General features: G+C 42.6%; 1 protein-coding gene across 3 annotated transcripts in view; it reads left to right on the forward strand.

The window, feature by feature from the left end:
- LOC124272098 overlaps positions 1 to 18,419 on the forward strand; it is a 19,620-nt gene extending 1,201 nt beyond the window's left edge. Inside the window, exons 2-17 of one of the 3 annotated variants that reach the window (XM_046707246.1) lie at positions 3,957 to 4,064; positions 4,413 to 4,730; positions 6,093 to 6,216; positions 7,137 to 7,357; positions 8,287 to 8,435; positions 8,986 to 9,127; positions 9,421 to 9,500; positions 10,107 to 10,332; positions 10,477 to 10,628; positions 11,494 to 11,659; positions 11,883 to 12,053; positions 12,624 to 12,776; positions 13,775 to 13,865; positions 14,603 to 14,669; positions 15,820 to 15,849; positions 16,195 to 18,419. In XM_046707246.1, coding sequence (XP_046563202.1) covers positions 4,001 to 4,064; positions 4,413 to 4,730; positions 6,093 to 6,216; positions 7,137 to 7,357; positions 8,287 to 8,435; positions 8,986 to 9,127; positions 9,421 to 9,500; positions 10,107 to 10,332; positions 10,477 to 10,628; positions 11,494 to 11,659; positions 11,883 to 12,053; positions 12,624 to 12,776; positions 13,775 to 13,865; positions 14,603 to 14,669; positions 15,820 to 15,849; positions 16,195 to 17,226 — 3,186 coding nt within the window. In that variant the 5' untranslated portion in view covers positions 3,957 to 4,000 and the 3' untranslated portion in view covers positions 17,227 to 18,419. Of the gene's footprint in view, positions 1 to 3,956; positions 4,065 to 4,412; positions 4,731 to 6,092; positions 6,221 to 7,136; positions 7,358 to 8,286; positions 8,436 to 8,985; positions 9,128 to 9,420; positions 9,501 to 10,106; positions 10,333 to 10,476; positions 10,629 to 11,493; positions 11,660 to 11,882; positions 12,054 to 12,623; positions 12,777 to 13,774; positions 13,866 to 14,602; positions 14,670 to 15,819; positions 15,850 to 16,194 lie in introns of those variants that run through there. The other 2 variants (XM_046707248.1, XM_046707249.1) reach the window with 2 other exon arrangements.
- Positions 18,420 to 22,664: the final 4,245 nt, after the last annotated feature.

The following is a 22,664-nucleotide window of genomic DNA, read 5'->3' on the forward strand; positions in this document are numbered from 1 at the left end:
GACATATCATAGACATATCACAGACATATCATAGACATATCATAGACATATCACAGACATACAGATATATCATAGACATATCACAGACATATCATAGACATATCACAGACATAAAGACATATCATAGACATATCACAGACATATCATAGACATATCACAGACATATCACAGACATATCACAGACATATCATAGACAAATCACAGACATATCATAGACATATCACAGACATATCACAGACATATCATAGACATATCATAGACATATGATAAACATATCATAGACATATCATAGACATATCACAGACATATCATAGACATATCATAGACATATCAGAGACATAAACAGTTTGGATGTGCAGTTCAATAATATACAACTTTTAAATAATGTGCATATACATCAATCCAGGTTAAAAACAGTCACGTCACTCAATGATACACCCACGTCACTCAGTGATACAGTCACATCACTCAGTGATACAGTCACGTCACTCAATGGTACAGACACGTCACTCAGTGATACAATCACGTCACTCAGTGGTACAGTCACGTCACTCAGTGATGCAGTCACGTCACTCAATGGTACAGTCACGTCACTCAATGGTACAATCACGTCACTCAATGATACACCCACGTTACTCAATGGTACAGTCACTTCATTCAATGGTAAAGTCACGTAACTCAGTGATACAGTCACATCACCCAATGATAAAGTCACATCACTCAATGGTACAGTCACGTCACTCAATAGTACAGTCACTTCACTCAATGGTACAGTCACTTCATTCAATGGTACAGTCACGTCACTTAATGGTACAGTCACTTCATTCAATGATACACCCACGTCACTCAATGATACACCCACGTCACTCAATGGTACAGTCACGTCACTCAGTGATACAGTCATATCACTCAATGGTACAGTCACGTCACTCAATGGTACAGTCACTTCATTCAATGATACACCCACGTAACTCAATGGTACAGTCACGTCACTCAGTGATACAGTCACATCACTCAGTAATACAGTCACATCACTCGATGGTACAGTCACGTCACTCAATAGTACAGTCACGTTACTCAATGGTACAGTCACATCATTAAATGATACAGTCACGTCACTCAATGGTACAGTCACGTCACTCAATGGTACAGTCACGTCACTCAATGGTACAGTCACGTCACTCAATGGTACAGTCACTTCATTCAACGGTACAGTCACGTCACTCAATGGTACAGTCACGTCACTCAATGGTACAGTCACTTCATTCAATGGTACAGTCACGTCACTCAATGATACAGTCACTTCATTCAATGATACAGTCACGTCAGTCAATGATACAGTCACGTCACTCAGTGATACACCCAAGTCACTCAGTAGTACAGTCACTTTATTCAATGATACAGTCACATCACTCAATGGTACAGTCACGTCACTCAATGGTTCAGTCACTTCATTCAATGATACATTCAATTCACTCAATGGTACAGTCAATTCATTCAATGGTACAGTTACGCCACTCAATGATACAGTCACGTCACTCAATGATACAATCACATCACTCAATGATACAGTCACGTCACTCAATGATACAGTCACGTCACTCAATGGTTCAGTCACGTCATTTAATGATACACCCACGTCACTCAATGGTACAGTCTCAACACTCAATGATACAGTCACGTCACTCAATGGTACAGTCACGTCACTCAATGATACAGTCACATAACTCAATGATACAGTCACTTCATTCTGTGATACAGTCACTTCCTTCAATGATACAGTCACATCACTCAATGATACAGTCACGTCACTCAATGGTACAATCACGTCATTCAATGATACAGTCACGTCACTCAATGGTACAGTCACGTCACTCAGTGATACAGTCACATCACTCAATGGTACAGTCACATCACTCAATGATACACAGTCACGTCACTCAATGATACAGTCACATCACTCAATGGTACACTCACTTCACTCAATGATACAGTCACGTTTTTCAATGATACAGTCATGTCATTTACTTGTACAGTCACGTCACTCAGTGATACAGTCACGTCACTCAGTGGTACAGTCACGTCACTCAATGATACAGTCACTTCATTCAATGGTACAGTCACGTCACTCAATGGTACAGTCACTTCACTCAATGATACAGTCACGTATTTCAATGATACAATCACGTCATTTAATGGTACAGTCATTTCATTCAATGGTACAGTCACTTCACTCAATGATACAGTCACGTCACTCAATGATACAGTCACGTCACTCAATGGTACAGTCACTTCACTCAATGGTACAGTCACTTCATTCAATGATACATCCATGTCACTCAATGGTACAGTCAATTCACTCAATGATACAGTCACGTATTTCAATGATACAGTCACGTCATTTAATGGTACAGTCACTTCATTCAATGGTACAGTCTCGTCACTGAATGGTACAGTCACTGAATGGTACAGTCACTTCACTCAATGATACAGTCACGTCAATCAATGATACAGTCACTTCATTCAATAGTACAGTCGCGTCACTCAATGGTACAGTCACGTCACTCAATGATACAGTCACTTCATTCTGTGATACTGTCACGTCACTCGATGATACAGTCACGTCACTCAATGGTACAGTCACGTCACTCAATGATACAGTCACTTCATTCAGCGGTCACGTAACTCAGTGATACAGTCACGTCACTCAGTGATACAGTCACGTCACTCAGTGATACAGTCACGTCACTCAGTGATACAGTCACGTCACTCAATGATACAGTCACGTCACTCAGTGATACAGTCACATCACTCAATGGTACAGTCACATCACTCAATGGTACAGTCACGTCACTCAATGATACAGTCACTTCATTCAGTGGTACAGTCACAATTTTCAATGATACAGTCACAATTTTCAATGATACAGTCACGTCTTTCAATGATACAGTCACGTCGTTCAATGATACAGTCACATCACTCAATGATACGGTCGCGTCACTCAGTGATACAGTCACGTCTCTCAGTGATACAGTCACGTCACTCAGTGATACAGTCACAGTCACGTCACTCAGTGATACAGTCACGTCACTCAGTGATACACAGAGATACAGTCACGTCACTCAATGATACAGTCACGTCACTCAGTGATACAGTCACGTCACTCAGTGATACAGTCACGTCACTCAATGGTACAGTCACACCACTCCATGAAGGTGCAAGGATCTGACATAAAGGGGCCATGTTTCCACCTCTCGGTGGGCGTGGTGGTCAACGGTCATGCGGCATCATGTTATGCTTGGATTACTGTATGATCTCTAGCTGTGACTAGAACAACGTAACCCAAACTACCTATAGTAGGACAACGTGGCTTATCTACCTGGCGGATGGCCGTACACGACTGGTGATATAATCCTTCTGCAAATATTGAAATATTGTAAATGCTTACTTTCAAAGGTAAATGCATCTCTATTAGTCCGTTGTTCTCTGTGATTCATTACCACTAGTGATATACGTTCCTATGTAATATCTGTACTTCTTACGGACAGTCTCACCAGGCCATACAGCACTTCTTGCTGTACCAAACAGTCTAGAACTTTCCTCCTGAGATGCAATGCCATCGTGACAACATCACGTTTCTTCGTTTGTCAGCACAATACCTGGTCTCATCTGTTATCAGTGAAGCGCAAGTTTCGGATCTGCGTCAGTATGGTCACACACATTCTGCTGCCACGCTCTGGGACGGCGGGGTAGCCCAGTGGTTAGAGCATCACGTTGAAGACCGAGTTCGGTTCCCCACATGGCTACAATGTGTGAAGCCTATTTTTAGTGTCCCCGGCGTGATATTGCTGGAATGTTGCTAAAAGCGGCGTAAAACATATTAATATAACCCCCTTACTATTGAAGGTGATGGCCCAGGTCACTATTATATTACATTATTTCACTGTTTCCTCCAGGTATGTAAGCTATACATGTGACATTGTGACGTCACATTCACAACATGGCGCCGTCAATCATCTGTCTGGTGTTCAGCTTGTTTGTCATCACAGAGACGACCGATATCTGTAAGTAAAGCATTCACTATCAATGAAGACAACATACTGAATTAGTTCATTCCAATTGACAAACGAATGTTTCTGCGTTCACATAGAATATACTGACTCCGAACTGACTAATCCTTGTTTGATCTTCCTAAAGCCAGCCAGGGTAACAACATGTAGCATCTTTTATCGTATTTCTGTTTGATGCAGCCATGGGATTAAAACCCCGACCTGCTGTTGTCCGGGAACGGGTTCCAGCCACTTAGGCCGCTGAGGTTATTGTAGCAGAGTTTATTTAAAGAAGAAGTAGCACTTTTCTTCCGTTATCTCGTCCCCAAACAGTTTCAGTTCAAAGTTCCATTTTTATTTCAGCTGGGTCAGTTCCCAATATGACCGTAGATGACGTCACAATGTCTCCCGATGGCTTTTATTACATGCTAGTTGGTAGGACAGTGAACCTTACGTGCTGGGTGACGTCATCAACGTCTAATTCAAGCAGCCTCGTTATCGCATTGAACGACAGTCTACGTGACGACGTCATTACGCCCGATGACGCTACAGCACAGGTCACCGTAACCAATATGGCGGCGGGGACATTTTTCTATCGATGTTGTGTGAGCAGCTGTCCAGCCATGTCCGAGCTGAATCCATCTGATCCAAATATATCCGCGGTCACTCTCAAATATGGTGGTACGTCTCAATGATCCAATAAATCCTTACGTTGTATGTTGTTGACTGTCTAGCTTAAATTCAAGCGTCAAGTTGACGGGAATAGCATTGAAACGAGCCAGTTAGATGGTCGGCTTTGTATACTGGCAATGTGCCTGGCTCTGAGAGTGAAAATTCGAATCCAGGATGGGACTCAACCTTTGCCAAAAAGGTATAAGAATTTGTGCTTTACGGAACAAAAATGAAATCTCATATAAATCATGCTGAATTTGACCACGTTGTGAATGGCTTTCTGGATGTATTACAAATTGTCTGTATGCATGAGTATTAAATTACTTGAATTAACCATTCATCCTCTGTAAAGAATAGAGTAAAGAAGAGATGAAAAGTTTTTAGTTAAATAACGTATACCAAAAGCAAATCATTATTTCTAGTCTGCAATTTTTTAGTAATGTTCCTCCAAATTGAATTTGGATTTTGTACGTCTGTGGAGGAAGTTGAAACCCAAATGGTTCATAAACATCATAAGAGAATCTGCTACAAGCATGAGATTAAAACAATCTTTACATCTACGTACATCGTAAGCTGATAATTCTACATCACTGACAAAGTACAAAGAGAACAAAGCTAGTGAAAGTATTGGATCTTGCCTCACACCAACTAAACATGTCAAGTATTAACAAATACATGAAGCAGCAGTAGCTGTTTTATTTCCACCAGATATAGATCTAAGTATTTGAATAGTACAGTTAGTATGAACACCTCACGTTTGTGTGTGTGCGCGTGTGTGTTGGGCGGGGGAGGGGGGTGGGGGTGGTAGTGATGGAGGTTAAGAGCGGCTGAAGGTTGACGGGTGTCAGTGTGATGCTTGTACTACTTGTAGTGAGAGATGGGGATATGAGGGGTTAGTACTCACGGAGAAGATAACGGGAGATGTTACCTCAGGTGGAGATGGTAGCCAGCAGGGACAGAGAGGGCGTGACGGCTATGAGATTATGGAGGAAATAAATATGACGAATCGCTGTGGTGGCATTACCATGACGACAGCAGTCGCCAGGGAACAGTTATATCAAAGTCATTGACATGCCACTGATGTATTGCTTATTATCTTGACCAGTCAGTTTCTCCATATTAAGACACTTCGTTCTCTGAAGCAAGGGTCACTGGACTGCAGTTGGTGTCCAGAGTTGTCTCCCTTAGGCGTACCAGGGCCATACAACGCACTTGATTTATATTTCCGTGTGTGTCAACACCATTCCTATCTCAGTGGGTTTCACCAAAGAGGTAAACGTCTGAGACTATGAATGTAACTGAAATACTCACTCACTCACACACTCACTCACTCACTCCTTTAAAATATAACTGCCTTTATTCCGCGTACAGACCCTCCTCCACTGGTTAGCAACGTCACCTGCGCCTCCCTCGACTTCATCAACCTCGACTGTTCCTTGACCATCAGCGGCGCGGGACAGGATGTTGCCTGGATTCTCTCATACTGCATTAAGGAGTAGGTACTTATAGTTGAATGATAGATGGATGCCCCTCAAGGACTTCAATAGATGACCCCTTGTCAGTGTTTAATGCCTCAACAATGTGAGAATCCTTTTTATTATTACTCCCCATTTATGAAACAAATATATTTTAGCAGAGATACGTTTACTTTAGCCGGCTGAAGAACAATCCGTAGTATTTGGGGGCGAAATTCATTCGTCTTTGATTAGGTTCAATTTACCTTTTCAGGAACAATATATGAATGCTGTGTTGAAGAACGTGTTGGGATAACTTCTATGACAATGACTGATGTTATGGCGTGTAATTTTATGTTATAACTTCATAACCTTATTCCTTCCACAGGAGCCTGTAGTTCGGATTAAAATCGACATGACTGCATGTTTGTATGACTTTCACGGGAGATGAATGTTGAGTCGGAAACGTTCTCTCGGTACTTTCATCTGTCGTATTTCAGTGATACAGAATATGACTTTGCAGCCTCTACAGTGGATTCTGCATTGTGTTTTGTGCTATGTTCATACAGTAAAGAAGTGGGATTCGATCTCTGTAAGCAGGTCTAGCATCTCAGATGTATCTATGAGAAACCTGCACTCTTTCTGTGAACGTTGGCGTTCAATCGTTTGTTCCGTTCTTGCTCGGTTTGGGTTCCGGTCTACAAAGGGTTCGTTACCTTACTACATATCGTAACTCCATACTTTATCATCGGCTTACGAATTGCATACTGCTACGAACGTTTTCATCGGCTCCGATCCACAAAGCATTCGTATAGTTTATCATATACTTACGAATGTCGTAGTGCTAGGAATCGATACTCTGGAATCGCTACTTGCCTACAGTCCATTCTTGTTTGTCCTCCAGTAACTTTAGTGACGGAATGCCACGCAAACCTCACCAGGGACTGATATTTCCTTTCAGTTATATACCAACAGACGACCCGTTGGCGTGTCCTGGTGACATCACCAGCAGGACTAAGTGTGACCCGTCCCCCCAGTGGCCACCCCCGGGCAAGGGTGTGATGCTGTTTCACTGCGCGGAGGAGGTGCTGGAATACCAGGTGTACAGGATATATGTGGACGGTGACAGCCACTTCGGGAGGACTTCTTATCTGACAGAGGTTTACACGGGGCCCAGTATAGGTCAGTTGACATGTGAGGTGAGGTGAAATTGGGTTTAACGTCGTGCTTGAGAATATTTCGCTCATATGACGACGTGCGTGCGCGTGTATGTGTAGGTCGGCTGCTTGTACTAGCCCAGACTTAAGCTGGTTTTATAGTGCTAGCCCACTAGGATACCATGCCGCAGTGAAGCATGAATACCCCACTCAGACACATTATACTGACTCCGAGCCGACCAGTCCTTGTACTCATTAATGCCGAGCGCCAGGCAGGGACCAACAAGTACCATATTTTAACGTCTTTTGGTATGACGGTCGGGGATCGCACCCGCGACCTTCCGCTCTCCGGGAGGACGCTCTAACCACTACACCACGGAGGCGGTTCAGTTGACATGTACTCGGGTGAGATCGTGTACCTGGTTACTGTGATTTTGTTGAAACATAATAAATGAAAGCTATTTTGTGTTTCTGTTTATGGCGCTGAAGATAGGTTGAGGTGGCATTTTTGTTGTTGTTGTAGTTGTCTTTGTTTTTATTTATTGGTTTTCAAATCTTTATGAATGAATTTATATATAATTGACCTATAAATTTCCGATCTCACAATTTTGTGAAATTTCTGGTTGTTTACAATAATGATCAGCAGTGTATGTAAATATTTAACTGTTTTTCGTTTCTTGTCCGAACTGCAGGAAGGGTTGATCAGTCTTCATAACGTGTGCATCACTAACAGCTTGTGAAGCTGGCTATTTCTGCTTAGTGTATTGTCATTCAAACGAAAGCCACGCCTCAAATTGTATTTCCCTATAAAACAAAATAGATCAAATGTTTGGGGTTTTTGTCTGTGTCCCTTAACAATCGTGGAGAGAGTGCTTATTCTTAGCATATTTTTTGTCTGACAGCAATCCATATCTGAAATGTTGCTCAACTAAGGTATCTGGTGCATGTTAACAGTGCAATACAGTGCTGTGAGGGGGCTCCGGGTCGGCCCAAACGTCACGTCAACCAGTATTACACTCTTGTGGGACAACCCAGTACGCATCTTCGGGGCTCAGCCAATGTACAGTGTGGTGGTCACACAGAGCGAGATGGGATACCATGAGGTAGGTTACATCTTACATTGTAATATACGGATTGTGATGGTCACCCAGATTGAGATGGGATACCATGTGGTAGGTTACATCTTACATTGTGATATACAGTGTGGTGGTCACACAGAGCGAGATGGGATACCATGAGGTAGGTTACATCTTACATTGTAACATATACAGTGTGGTGGTCACCCAGAGCGAGTTACCATGATATAGATTACGTCTTACAAAGAAACATACAGTGCTCATTACCGAACACAAGCTTCCGGGACAAGCTTCTTACGGAAGGTTACGGAAAGGGGCGAGTTATGACGGATGCCCACGTATCTATAGAATCATACACCCTGGAATTCACAAGCATACACTGATTTACGTCTGAATCGGTTTCAGTATCACAAATATTTTCTGTAGATGTAGCAGGGCATGGAGGCGCCCCAAAGATGATGTCCTTACATGGTCATGTTGACCAGACGCCAACTTCGGATGACGAGACTCGAACATTTTATGGCCGATTCACACGTTATAGATTCTGTGAGTAATTGGGTCATTCTAACCTTCCAAGGATTTTGAAAGCAAAGTGAGCAGCTACAAGGTACCCAGTTTGAGACCGGCAACGACATACCTTGCTGAACTTCGGGCTAAACCAAGATCGAGTCCCTACTGGAACAAGCCAACGTACATCAACATAACTACCCTGGACGCAGGTAAACGCTAATACACGCGGTGAATCGTGACACGGAAACTAGATGAATCTAGATGAGTAGGGTGTAGCCCATGGATGTAGATCCTGATTGATGAATGCAATAGCTCTTACGTTGATGAGAAAAACGCCTGACACAAATGGTCCAGATTACGAGGTGTCCGGCCGAAAGAGGTCTGGAGTAATGACATTTTGCTGCTCTGAGTAATCAAAGACAATGTCTGATCTGAACCAAGTACTCATTTTTATTTGGATGAACGGTAGCTGTCACTCTTACCACTTTTCTTTACTGTTTAGCACCCGGTGTCCCGCCAGGGCTCAAGCCAGGAATGTATACACGTTGGGAAGACGGTGTTCATGTGATGGTGTTCTGGCAAGTGAGTGAGTTTGGTTTTACGCCGCTGTGAACAGTGAGTAAGTGTTGTAAGTGTGTCGATCGTCATCTTAAGTGATATTGATTAATATTAGTGTAGGACCAGTGATGTCCAGTGCCCATGTGTGTGTTGTATTTCATAAACTCAGTGTGTATGATTGTAGCAATATTCCAGCAATATCACGATCTTCTCACAGTATACCCATACGGGGAATCGAACCCGGGTCTGCGGCGTAACTAGCGAATACTTTAACCACTTGGCTACCCAATTCGCATTTCAAGACTTTATTTATCCAGGCCACGTAACACATCTCGATGCACCCGTAAAGATCCGGGTTAGAATTGGTCTTCAGCAACTCATGCTTGTCGTAAGAGGCGACTAACGGGATCGGGTGGTCAGGCTCGTTGACTAGGTTGACTCATAGTATCCCAATTGTGTAGATCGATGCTTACGATGTTAATCACTTTATTGTTTGGCCCAGACTCGATAATTTACAGATGGAATATTGCTGAGTGCGGCGTTAAACAACAAAGAAACAACCATACCATTCGACGATAGACTATTGTTTCCTCAAAGGAAATCTTATTTGTCTTCATGTACTTTCCCCAGGCGGTGCCTCGAGCTCTCCGCAATGGTAAAATCACTCACCATCGAGTGTGTCTGGATCTCCCCAACAACGTCTCCCTGTTCTGCAACACGTTAATTCCTGGAGATCAGTTCCACTACCTCCTGGTTCTCCCAGAAGGTGCCGGAAACTGCACGGTCACAGTCCAAGCAGGGACACGAGCTGCCCTGTCAAAGAAAAGTAGCCTCCGAATACCAAACATTGGACAAGGTAAATTCCAGAAAGAGAAACCTGGTACATGAGATGGTCGGTCTTTTAGTATCATTTCTATATTAATATCCTCTTGGCTAGTGACATAAACAGTCACGTTCCACCATCACGATCTGAACTCACCCCGTCTCAATACTATTGCAGCCCCTCAACGTCCGCTGTACGTGACTGTCGAACAACAGGACGATTCAAGCTACAACGTCAGTTGGGTGTTAGCCAATCATAACGTCAGATTGGATCACGTGTATGTCACCTGGTGTCAAGCTTTTCGTACCAGCGAAGAAGTAACTTGCATAGTAAGTAACTATGCTTCTAAGTTATTGTCCAAGCAACGTTCGTAGCGGTTTAGTCATCATAGACACCTTGATCGATGAAACACAAGTGCGCCCATCCCCGATTATCAAGTGTCAAGTTATTTTCAAACCCTGCTCTCAAATTATCTCTATGTATGAAACCTTTTAAAGACAGTGGGTCCAGGAATAGAATGAGTGAGTATGTTTTTACGCCGCTTTGAGCAATATTCCAGCAATATCACGCGGGGGACACCAGAAATAAGGAATAGAGATGTAACAGGGCGATTGAGAATTCCTTCCTAGCTTCGGGAGAAAGTTTACCTCATCCTGACCGCAGTTTTATGCTGATGCCAGCACAATTAAACGATATACGTGGCAGGAGAAAGAATTATTCTTCTAAGTTGGAATTAGATGATAATTATCAATAAAAGTGACAGTAAAGCCCAAACATGATCCCGGGTACATTGTTTGTGGCTAAAGCATCTGTATCGGTGACGCCATTTTCTTAATTTCCGGAGGCAAATGACTCTGAAGGACGGTACAGTGTCACACTGCCTGTTACCGGGCCATTCGTCACCACTCGGCCCTTTCCGTAACCAGCAACAGAGCTCTTCACGTTGTCCCGGAATACGCTCGGATCACGAATGTTACTTGGCATGAAGGAATGATAAAATGCCGGCCAATCCGCTAGATTAAGTATAGTAGCCATGTTAAACTGCGTCATTTCTATTTGGGATGTTTAGGAGAGCATATTAAAACATTCTCTCTCTCTCTCTCTCTCTCTCTCTCTCTCTCTCTCTCTCTCTCTCTCTCTCTCTCTCAATTTGTATTTGTATCGCCCCACTCACCCCTAGTGCCTTTGCGGCAGAATGACGTTCACTCAGTAGAGATAGACGGCAGTGCAACTTCCTACACTGTAACACTCGCCATGGATCCTGGTCTGAGAAAGGGGGCGTGGTTTGGCGTGGCTACAAGCGCGGATGACGTCAGTGATGGAACAACATGGAATCAGTGCATCTTTGTCAAATATGGAGGTAAGTGCCTTGCCTTACCGAGCTTCCACTCTTTCACGTATGTCACGATTAATTCAGGATCAACAGGCGTGCACTCTTATAATCTTTCACACTTCGGAACTAAGTCAGCACGTCAAAGGTCAAAATAGAAAAAATGTCTCTTCTGTCAAAAGCAAAATCGGATACAGACAGCTGAAGACGCCAGTTGTAGGGTAACTGTGAAAATCTGCATGATATGTTTCAGCGATGGGTAGTCCACCTGCAATGAACGTGTTGTCAAACGAACGTACAGCATGGCTGCCCCTAGGGTTTAGTTACTGCGACGTGTCTCTGAACAAAGGACGACCTTACGTCTACGAAGTCTCCTACCAGTCCACAAATACAACGTCATGCTCTGACGTCAACTGCACCGATGGTAAATACACTGTTTGTTGGTTGTTTAACGCCGCAATACTCCAGCTATATGGCGGCGGTCTGTATATAATTGAGTCTGGACCAGACAATCCAGTCATAAATAGCATCGATCCACGCAATTGGGATGTCAACCAAGTCAGCGAGCCTGACAACCTGATCCCATCAGTTGCCTCTTACAGTAAGTAAGTGAGTTTAGTTTTACGCCGCACTCAGCAATATTCCAGCTAAATGGCGGCCGTCTGTAAATAATCGAGTCTGGACCGGACAATCCAGCTATCAACACCATGAGCATCGATCTGCACAATTAGGATACAATCACATGTGTCAACCAAGTCAGTGAGCCTGACCACCCGATCCCGTTAGTCGCCTCTTAAGACAAGCATGGGTGGCTGAAGACTTACTTCTGACACGAATCATCACTTGTGGCGACCTAAAGAATCGGGTGGTCTAGTAAACGCTGTGTTGATGACGTGTCATCACAACATTACTCAGTTACTTACAGATATAAAGTTTGAGCGGGGTGAGAAGAAACAAATCAGACAAACAATGAATCTGATGTTGTAACTTGCAGGTTCGGTTATACAGGAGCCGGCTCAGTTTGACACAACCGTTGTCTTTCTAACTGGACTTAACCGTCCCGCTATGTACTGTGTCTGCCTGAGGGTGAGGAGTACTCTGAGGGTGGGGCCCTACAGCCACCCACCCAAGCTGCTAGATCTGTCAGGTGGGTGAGGGACTGGCGGAAGTCAGTGTCATACAGGAGATGGAAGCAGAACGATATGACGCCATGTTACGTATTAATACTGACGCACAAAAGAAAGTACACGCCTGGTGTTTTGAGATTATTTGAAAAGTGTTTTCATATTTACTGACAACGTCGCAATTGGGCACGCTATCTGTGGTGTTGTGGCAACATATTACCAATGACTGACTTATAAATCACTGTAAAACCCTTTTCAAAATATGTACCTTGTTTCTTGGAAAATAATTCAAAAGCACAGGCTTGTACTATGTTTATGTGCCAGTTTATAATGTAATGTTAACATGAAGTATCCAGTAAATCTTCACAATAGGAAATATCCTCTACATACATATATTTCGATCACGAATAGAGTTACAAAAGCTGTAAATCATCTTTCGTTTCAAAAGAAATGATGAAGTCTGTGTCACAGTCCCTAAAGCACATTATTTTCACTACTGCCTAGCCCTCCTTGCAATGCGAAATCTCTAAATGAAGTCTCGATTTCTTCAGGTTCTGAAGCTCCCATCTCACTGGGGCTCCTATTCAGTTTAATTGGGTTTATTTGTTACTATCAAAATTATATATCTTCAGAAACTAAGCATTAGTCTAGAGATAATGCTATTGTCAACAATCTGGTTCTGGATGTGCCCAAGGAGTCGCATCTCCCACGTACACTTCATCCACTACAATAAACAGCCTTAAAATATCTTCCGTATAAACGCTGCAATAGTCACGATCCAGTTGTAGGAGTCTCGATAGAGACTGACACTATCGTGAGTGTCCAAATAAAAGATAGGCAATGAATTCTTTATAAAGGGTAGCCCTTAGTTCTGTAGCACTAAAAACAGAATTTACATTTGAGCATTAACAATACACCTTAAGTCGTAAGATAGCTTAAACATTCATCAGGTGGAAGTTTGCAAAAGAATGTGTGTAAATGTGTGTGAAGGTGTCTATGTGAGTATATTTCGTTGTTACAGTCCTCACTGATGACCCGAAACCTGTGAACCTTGCTGCCATTGTGGGCGTGACATCGGGGCTGGTAACTATGGTGATCGTGGCAGTGTTGTGGTAAAACACATTTCTATTTGAATAATGTTTTGTTTCAATATATCAACAGTATCAGTGCTATTTTGTGTACAGTAAATCACAGAATGTGTTGTCAGTCAGTTATATACTTATTTTTCAATGTTTTTCCGTTTGTGAATTTTGAGTAAGTGAGTGACTTCACGGCTTATAAAATATCGAGGCAAGTCTCGGAATCGATTCTACGATTATAGGATTTGCTCGCTTGTGAGACACACCTCTGCATTTCGAATTGCTTCACTTAAATCTTAATAAATTTAAACATGTGAAGTGGTTCAGTGAATACTTTTCATAGAGCAGCATATAACGACTCATGGTTTATTCAATACTGTTGCAAGTATACCGAAAGACGTAACATAATACTATAGCTTGTGATAGTCACAAACTATGGTCTATTTTTAATACACACAGTCTTCATTAAAAATTGGTAAAACTATAGAAGGTATATATGAACATGTGCCTGTGTCCGTACAAATAACAGTGTTCTTACAGGTGTATTTGATTGTCCTGTCGGTGTTAGACAAGGATGTGTCTTACGGCCCTCTCTATGTGATAGAATAGAATGTATTTGGTAGAATTAGAAAATATAAGTGAAAATGTGAAAGCCTGTGTTCGTACAAATAACACTGTTCATTGTACAGTGTCCTGTTTGAGTTGGGCAAGGTTGTGTCATAATCCCTTATTTATGTAACATGATAGAATGTATTTGTAATATACTCCAGCGTTGTGTACCATCGCCGACGCCTAAACCCACTGAAGAAGATACAGATTGACCTCGGCATGTTCAGGGTACGACTGAAGTAACGTTTTAACTATGGACTGTTGGTTATGTCATACATTATTATTGCTGTTGTGAGACGTAACTGTGTAATCTACCAGCATATAAAGTGTTCCTTCCGACCCGAATTCAGAACATTAGATTTGAATTTTAATTGCATGATTTTTTTTAAATATAAAAACTATAAACATTGTGATTTTCGGATACATATATATTTGTCATTTCAATGATCTGAGCAGTTTATAACAGTGTACATGTGTTTGTTATTTCACGCCGCATCTAGCAGTTATAACGTAATCTGGCCCCGATAAACCAGTGATTGATATTGTAAGCAAATTCAAAAACTGTGAATGCCTGATGAATCTCCATCCACTAATTCACGGAGGTACATAGCCCAAACCATTGAACACCTCGCACACCAGTCACTGGATGTTCGGGACCAGTTGTGAGCTGGGATCCTCCGGGAGGTGCCTCATTGTATCAGAAAACACTGTAATAATCACATTACTCGAATCCGTCTGTGACGACATCGTAGAATACATTGTGACGTCATAGGAACTGTGTATATTGTTGTACAGTATAGTAAAACATGCTGTCATTAATACAGAGACGTGATTGATTTATTGTGTAAACAAAATAATGTTTTTAACTGAATATTTTATGAGCATTTTCAAGTGCATATATTTCGGATACATTGATTTATTCCCATAAGAGAAATGTGGGGCTTGTCGGAAAGTTTCTTCCTCGCTGAATTTGCTGTGTAGGTTTACAGATATATTGTTTAGTTAACATGGTCCTTATTATAACCGCGCATACCGATGCATTATACACACGTTATAATTCAGTAAATGCTTTCAAATGCATTTGAACACTAATGCCAGTTTGAGTTCCTAGTCGAATTACAAACCTCCAAATGTGTTGCTAGGTCTTATTAAGCACCAACACTGCTGCCCACATAGATTGGGGTATTTGCCCAAATTTGACGCTGAGATTGGTAATATTCTTTGTTTTTGTTAAATGAAAATGGGTAGAGTTTTTATTACGTCTCTGGAATTTTCCGCAATAATTAGCTAAATAGTCCAATTAATGATAAATGGTATTTTTACAATGATATCTGTTGATCCGTAAAGTTGGTAAGCAACATATTTTTCTCATTTCTAGGATATGGAGCATGGAGACAGTGGCGATAAGGTAGGACGACTCGTGTGAATTGTGAGACAGTATTATTGCGAGACAGTTATATTTTTTCACCATGTTTTGTTAGAGTAGATTAATGTTTTCAAAACGATACCAGCGCATCTTAAACAACCTTTGTATTGTCTTCACAATGTTCTTGAAGAGACGCTGCCATGGTATTTCTAATACCACCACAATTCCCAAACCATCAGTCTTTAAATACACCAATGAACAGAAGGGAACATGGTTTTTTATCCCTTCAAGTTTTTCTGTGGTAGTATTATAAACATAACAACAGTTGCGAATCGCGAAATCATTTTCTAATATTGTTTGTAAATATTGTCCTTCCAATAATTTCAGAATCGACTAAGTTCAGAGAATCCAGCTTTCCTAAATATCCACGCTGACCCAACGCCCGTGTCCAGCTCCACAGCACACGAGGATGATGTAACCAGAATGGAAAGCAACCAGTCCAAGGATGACGGCCATGCTGAACTACGCGTTTTACAAACTGAGCAGCCCCTCCGACCAGCCGACACAGATTCAGGAAATGCCAGCGATGCAGCCATGGTCGCAGTGTCAGCTGGTCCTGCAGGTGGAGTAGAAGGTCCAGAATACGCACCAGGGAATATACAGGATAAGGCGACGTCAGAGCCAGGATCATATCCTTCATCGGGCTATAAGTCCACATTGAATCGATCGAAAGCATCTCGGAGCAGCACAGGTGGTAGTGTAACGTTGGCACAGGTACCTGGTCATCTGAGTGGACATCAAGACTTGGGAGCACCCAGCAAGCCAGATGAGACAACTCCATCCTTGTTGCCAAGCAACAAACAAAGCAGAACAGCTTCAAGAGTGGAATCCCAACATGAAATCCTAGCTGAAGTTGACCAAGGTGGCTACGTGGTATACCCGGGACAAGTAGCAGCAGGTGTTAGAAACGTGGAGCAGAGGAAGAAAGACGAAGAACGGCTCACAGATGACCTTGAGTACGTACGGTGTAATGTCAGTACGGATGTCCCGAATATCCTCACAGATGACTTTGAGTACGTACGGTGTAATGTCAGTATGGATGTCCCGAATGCCTCCACAGATGACCTTGAGTACGTACGGTGTAATGTAAGTACGGATATCCCGAATGCCTCCACAGATGACCTCGAGTACGTACGGTGTAATGTAAGTACGGATGTCCCGAATATCCTCACAGATAACTTTGAGTACGTACGGTGTAATGTAAGTGCGGATGTCCCGAATGCCTCCACAGAGGACCTTGAGTACGTACGGTGTAATGTCAGTACGGATGTCCCGAATATCCTCACAGATAACTTTGAGTACGTACGGTGCAGTGCTCACAGCTCCATTGTAGGTCATGTTCAACCTGAATCAACCTGAATCGGGCGATGCTCAAAGGACTTATGGTATGAACCTTGACTATGTTCAGATCCACTAGATATTGCCTTTGACAAGAACCGTGACTACGTTTAGATCTAGACCTGCCACATATTATCTGTGGTATGAACCGTGACTATGTTCAGATCTACTAGATATTGCCTTTGACAAGAACCGTGACTACGTTTAGATCTAGACCTCCCACATATTATCTGTGGTATGAACTGTGACTATGTTTAGATCGATACCTTCTAGATATTACTTGTGGTATGAACCGTGACTTTGTTCAGACCTCATACAGATATTACTTGTGGTACATGTATGTACTGTGACTATTTTCAGATCTCCTAGATGGCAAGGGCTGTTTACCTTTACTGTTCAGATCTCAAAAAATAACTTGTGGTATGAACCATGACTGTTCAGATGTGTATGAACACTGACTGTGCAAATCCCCGAGATATGACGTGTTATATGAAAACTCGCTATATACTGACCATATGTGAATCTTGACTGTTCAGATCTCCCTGAAATTACCTGTGGTATGACCCTTGACTATATTGAGATCTCCAGTATATATTGTTGTTTGTGTGATCCCCTGGATACCACTTGTAATCTTGTTGAAATGAACCGTTACACTTTACATAACGCTGACGTCTATGGAATGTGAATGGAGGCTGTGGCTGTGTTTTTGAGTTACTGAGGTCAAAGTTACTCAGAGTTACTCAGGTTATAAGTATATTTTCTTACAGACATGGCCAAGCAAACATTGCCATTTGGGATCTATTTTCTATTAGGTCTCTCACAATGCGGCGAGTGAGTATGGTTTTATGCCGCTTTTAGCAAAAACCCAGCAATATCACGTTGAGAGACACCAGAAGTGGCCTCCACACACTGTACCCGTGAGGAATCACCCCCGCCGCCAATCGCACAATGTAGACTGCATGTCACTCAGGATCCAATCAATGTAACTGTTCACAAAGTTAGTTTTATGGCTGATACCATGTTTACCTTCCAGTAGCGTCGACATGAAGGTACAAGTCCGTTTGATTTCATTTGAGACCGTTGAAATGCTCACAAACACAAAATCTAATAATTGCAAGAAAACCAAATTTTGCACATTCACATGAAATCGACAGACCAACTCTGATGTTTGTTTTATAATTTTCGATACCCGAATAAAAAGGTTTGAAAATCTATCAACATTGTGCCGTGTCTTTTCACCTTATTTAAGAGGGTTGGGGTGGGGTGGGGCACATGCTGATAGAACAGCCAGGTAATCAACTAGCGTGTGTGGTGAATTTTCAATTTCACACGTGTAACTCGTACATCTGCCTGTTCCACCAGCAAGTGGTCCCCCAAGTCACGTCAGCGTGATACACTCTCTTATCTATGTCAAGTTTGTGATAAGTTGGATATCGAATAAAATGCAAAGCCCGGTAACTATATCCAAAGAAAACGCTCTTTTTAACTATCTATCGAAAAATATCAATCCTTAAACCTTGTAATTATCCTGTCAAAATGAATCATCTTCGACTTTAGAAAGAATAACTAAGTTAACAAAGTATACCTCTGTCATTAATTGTAATAGAGACTACTTCAGTAAGGTTTGGTCAAACTGCCATGCTCTATTCTCCTAAATACACTGTCATGCAAAACCGTGTAAATGCCCAGAATAAATAAACAAATTATTTAAAAAAGTATGTCAATTAGCAGTTGACAACTAGCCTAATTACACAGAGACAATGTAACCACCGTTAACATCTCAAACCATTTACGTGCTGGAGCCTCAACTGTTCCATATTAGATCGCATACAGATTCGGTGACAGAAAACTCTCCACAAGGCTGTATGACAAAAGTAAGATTTCAGCTTTTCAATAGTCAACTTTCCTTTCATATCTCAAAAAGTTATGTAGATATGTGAAGGACATTTCAAAATTCTATGCATCAGTGACAAAGATTATGTCCAATGCAATCCCCTATTTTGACTTTTGTTGCTGAGTTTGTTCCGAAGCACAGTTGACTAGATTTGCATATGTGTATGAAGAGTGCCACCGATGTTGCAGGATACGCTCACGTTTCCGCGAACTCCCGGTGTCATCACTGCCAGTGATTCCTAAACACAAACTCTGTCATATATCGCAAGGTGCCAATCACTGGATTGACTGGTCCAGACTCGATTGTTAAAATACAACATCGTCCAGCTGTAATACTGCTGAATGCGGCGTCATACAAAGACGTCCTCGTGACACAGTCAGAAATGTACAATCGACTCTGCTTTTGGCAAAGATTTCTGACTGGTGTGGAAAGGGTATTGCCGTTTGTAACTAAGTTCCCTAAACGAGGCTTTGGTGGGCGTTATACGATCACAGATCTTGCAAACTGCTAACTATGTTTGTTTCTATGGTGTTCCTCTCAGAAAGGAATAAGAAACCGAAAGGTCAGGAGATGGAAGGACGATGTCCTCAGCACTGAGTCAACTGGGAAAGAAACAACCTTGTGACCCAGTTGTGCTGGCACAGAACTATATGCTGCGGGTAATATCGAGGGTTAATACCTACCTCATTCTCAATGTATCGGCAAGAAAAACGTGGTTTTCCAAACAGCGAGATGGTGCAGGTTCAGCTGCTTCATTTAATGCGGATGATGATGTAGATCTATACTGCATGTATTACAGAGGAGATAGTGTAGCTCTATACTGCATGTATTACAGAGGAGATAGTGTAGCTCTATACTGCATGTATTACAGAGGCGATAGTGTAGCTGTACACTGCATATATTACAGAGGTGATAGTGTAGCTCTATACTGCATGTAATACAGAGGAGATATTGTAGCTGTATACTGCATGTATTACAGAGGTGATAGTGTAGCTCTATACTGCATGTATTACAGAGGAGATAGTGTAGCTCTATACTGCATATATTACAGAGGTGATAGTGTAGAGCTATACTGCATGTATTACAGAGGAGATAGTGTAGCTCTATACTGCATGTATTACAGAGGAGATAGTGTAGCTCTTTACTGCACCTATTAAACAGGAGATAGTGTAGCTCTATACTGCATGTATTACAGAGGAGATAGTGTAGCTCTATACTGCATGTATTACAGAGGAGATAGTGTAGCTCTATACTGCATGTATTACAGAGGAGATAGTGTAGCTCTATACTGCATGTATTACAGAGGAGATAGTGTTGCTCTATACTGCATATATTAGAGAGGAGATAGTGTAGCTGTATACTGCATGTATTACAGAGGAGATAGTGTAGCTCTATACTGCATGTATTACAGAGGAGATAGTGTAGCTGTATACTGCATGTATTACAGAGGAGATAGTGTAGCTCTATACTGCATGTATTACAGAGGAGATAGTGTAGCTCTATACTGCATATATTACAGAGGGAGACACACAGGATCCCACAGGAGACACAGTGAGACACAGAGTACACAGAGACACAGAGACACAGAGGAACCCACAGAGGACACCCACAGAGGAGACAAACCACAGAGAGACAACCACAGACACACAGAGGAAATACACAGTGCACACAGGAAACTGTGGCTGTACACAGTATGTACAGGAAAAGACACAGAGGAACCAGACAGGCCACAGACAACCCAGCACACAGAGGACAGCATTGCACACAGTGGAGAAAATGTATACTGCACATAGAGAGAAAGCTGCATATTGTATTAAGCAGAGGAGAACTAGACAGAAGTGTACACACACAGTGGCCTGTATAATACAGAGGAGAAAATTGTATTGCATGCATATAACAGAGATAAAATATGGAGGAATAAAATAAAATATATGGAGATGGAAGACATTGTGAGTGAGGAATGTATGTCTGTATATGGTAGAAAGCTGTGGTGAGTGAGAAAGGAAACAGGTGGCCATGAGGGAGAGGAAGGAAGAAATATAGAGGGAAAGGAAGGAAGGTGGCACAGTATATACAGGAGAAGGTATATATTGTGGCAGAGGAGAAAAAGGTATATTGTGGCATAGGGAGAAAGGGATATCATCCATCATATCCACAGGACCACAGAGGGACATCATCCACAGAGGAGAAAGCAGTCAGACATTGTGTGTATCACAGAGGAGAAGGTGGAAGGAGCACAGTGGCCATGTGGAGAAGGAGCTGTGGCCACAGAGGAAAGTGTGTGGCCAGTGTGGAGATGGCACCAGGATGGACCCAGGAAACCACATGCACTGTGGAGCCACGGCATGGCCACACCGTGGACAAGGTGGCCATGGAGGTGGCTGGCACTGTGGACACCCTTGTGTGGCACTGTAGGAGACACAGGACCCTGTGTGGCACCGGCACTGTGGATGGCCAGGACACGAGCCCTGTGGCCACCGAGCCCTGTGGCACTGTGGAGGTGGCACTGTGGTGGAGATTTGAGCCCCAGTGGCACAGTGGAGATAATGGAAGGTGGAGGACACAACACAGTGGAGAGGACAGTGGCACACGGAGCCCTTGTTCCAGGCTAATGACATGAAGACAACCCAGAAAGAGACCCAGCCGACACACAGAAGGACACATATAACAAAAAGGTGGACACAGTGGAATGGAAGGACCACAGAGGGAAACCCACACACAGCCTTGAAGGACCCACAATCCCAGGACATGGATCTACACACAGGTGGAGACATGGAAGGAGACAGAAGACAGGAAAATGGAAGGAAATCTGAGTGCCGAAATGAGAGACACAAATGGATCTAATGTTGGAGTGGAAGGAACACACAGCCCAGTGGTGGTGGAGCCCAGACCAACGGAAGGACACAGTATGGAGCACCGATCTGTATCTGAACTGATGACATAGGAACGGAAGGAATGGACACGGATCCCAGCACAGACAGCATAAGGAAGAAGACAATGGAGATTACCAGCAGGACAAGAGGAATGAAAAGGAAATAAAGATGGAGGAATGGTGGAGGGAAGGGAAAGGAAGGACAGAAAGAATGAATGGAATGGTAGGGAATGGAAATAATTGGAATGAAGTAATGGACATAATAATAAATTGGGAAAGGAAATATGAAGGAAATAGTGGAAAGGAGGAATATCAAAGTATAGGAATGGAAAGCCTTGACTAGACAATGGACACAGTATGAGACATTCATGCAATTGTGGATATAAAGAATGGATTGGACTAATTGATCCCAGTCCCACGAGACTGATAGATGGTGTGGTAGTTGTGGTAGTGGCAGTGGTTGTGATGGTGTGGTAGCTGTAGTAGTGGCAGTGGTTGTGATGGTGTGGTAGTTGTGGTAGTGGCAGTGGTTGTGATGGTGTGGTAGTTGTGGTAGTGGCAGTGGTTGTGATGGTGTGGTAGTTGTGGTAGTGGCAGTGGTTGTGATGGTGTGGTAGTTGTGGTAGTGATAGGGATAGTGGTTATATACGGTAGTCAACAAGCCGCAAAATCCTTTTACTTTGAAGCAGTCTT

The sequence above is a fragment of the Haliotis rubra genome, unplaced genomic scaffold, assembly GCF_003918875.1.
Source record: "Haliotis rubra isolate DU_JTF1 unplaced genomic scaffold, ASM391887v1 Scf1661, whole genome shotgun sequence".
Classification (NCBI taxonomy): Eukaryota; Metazoa; Mollusca; class Gastropoda; order Lepetellida; family Haliotidae; genus Haliotis; species Haliotis rubra.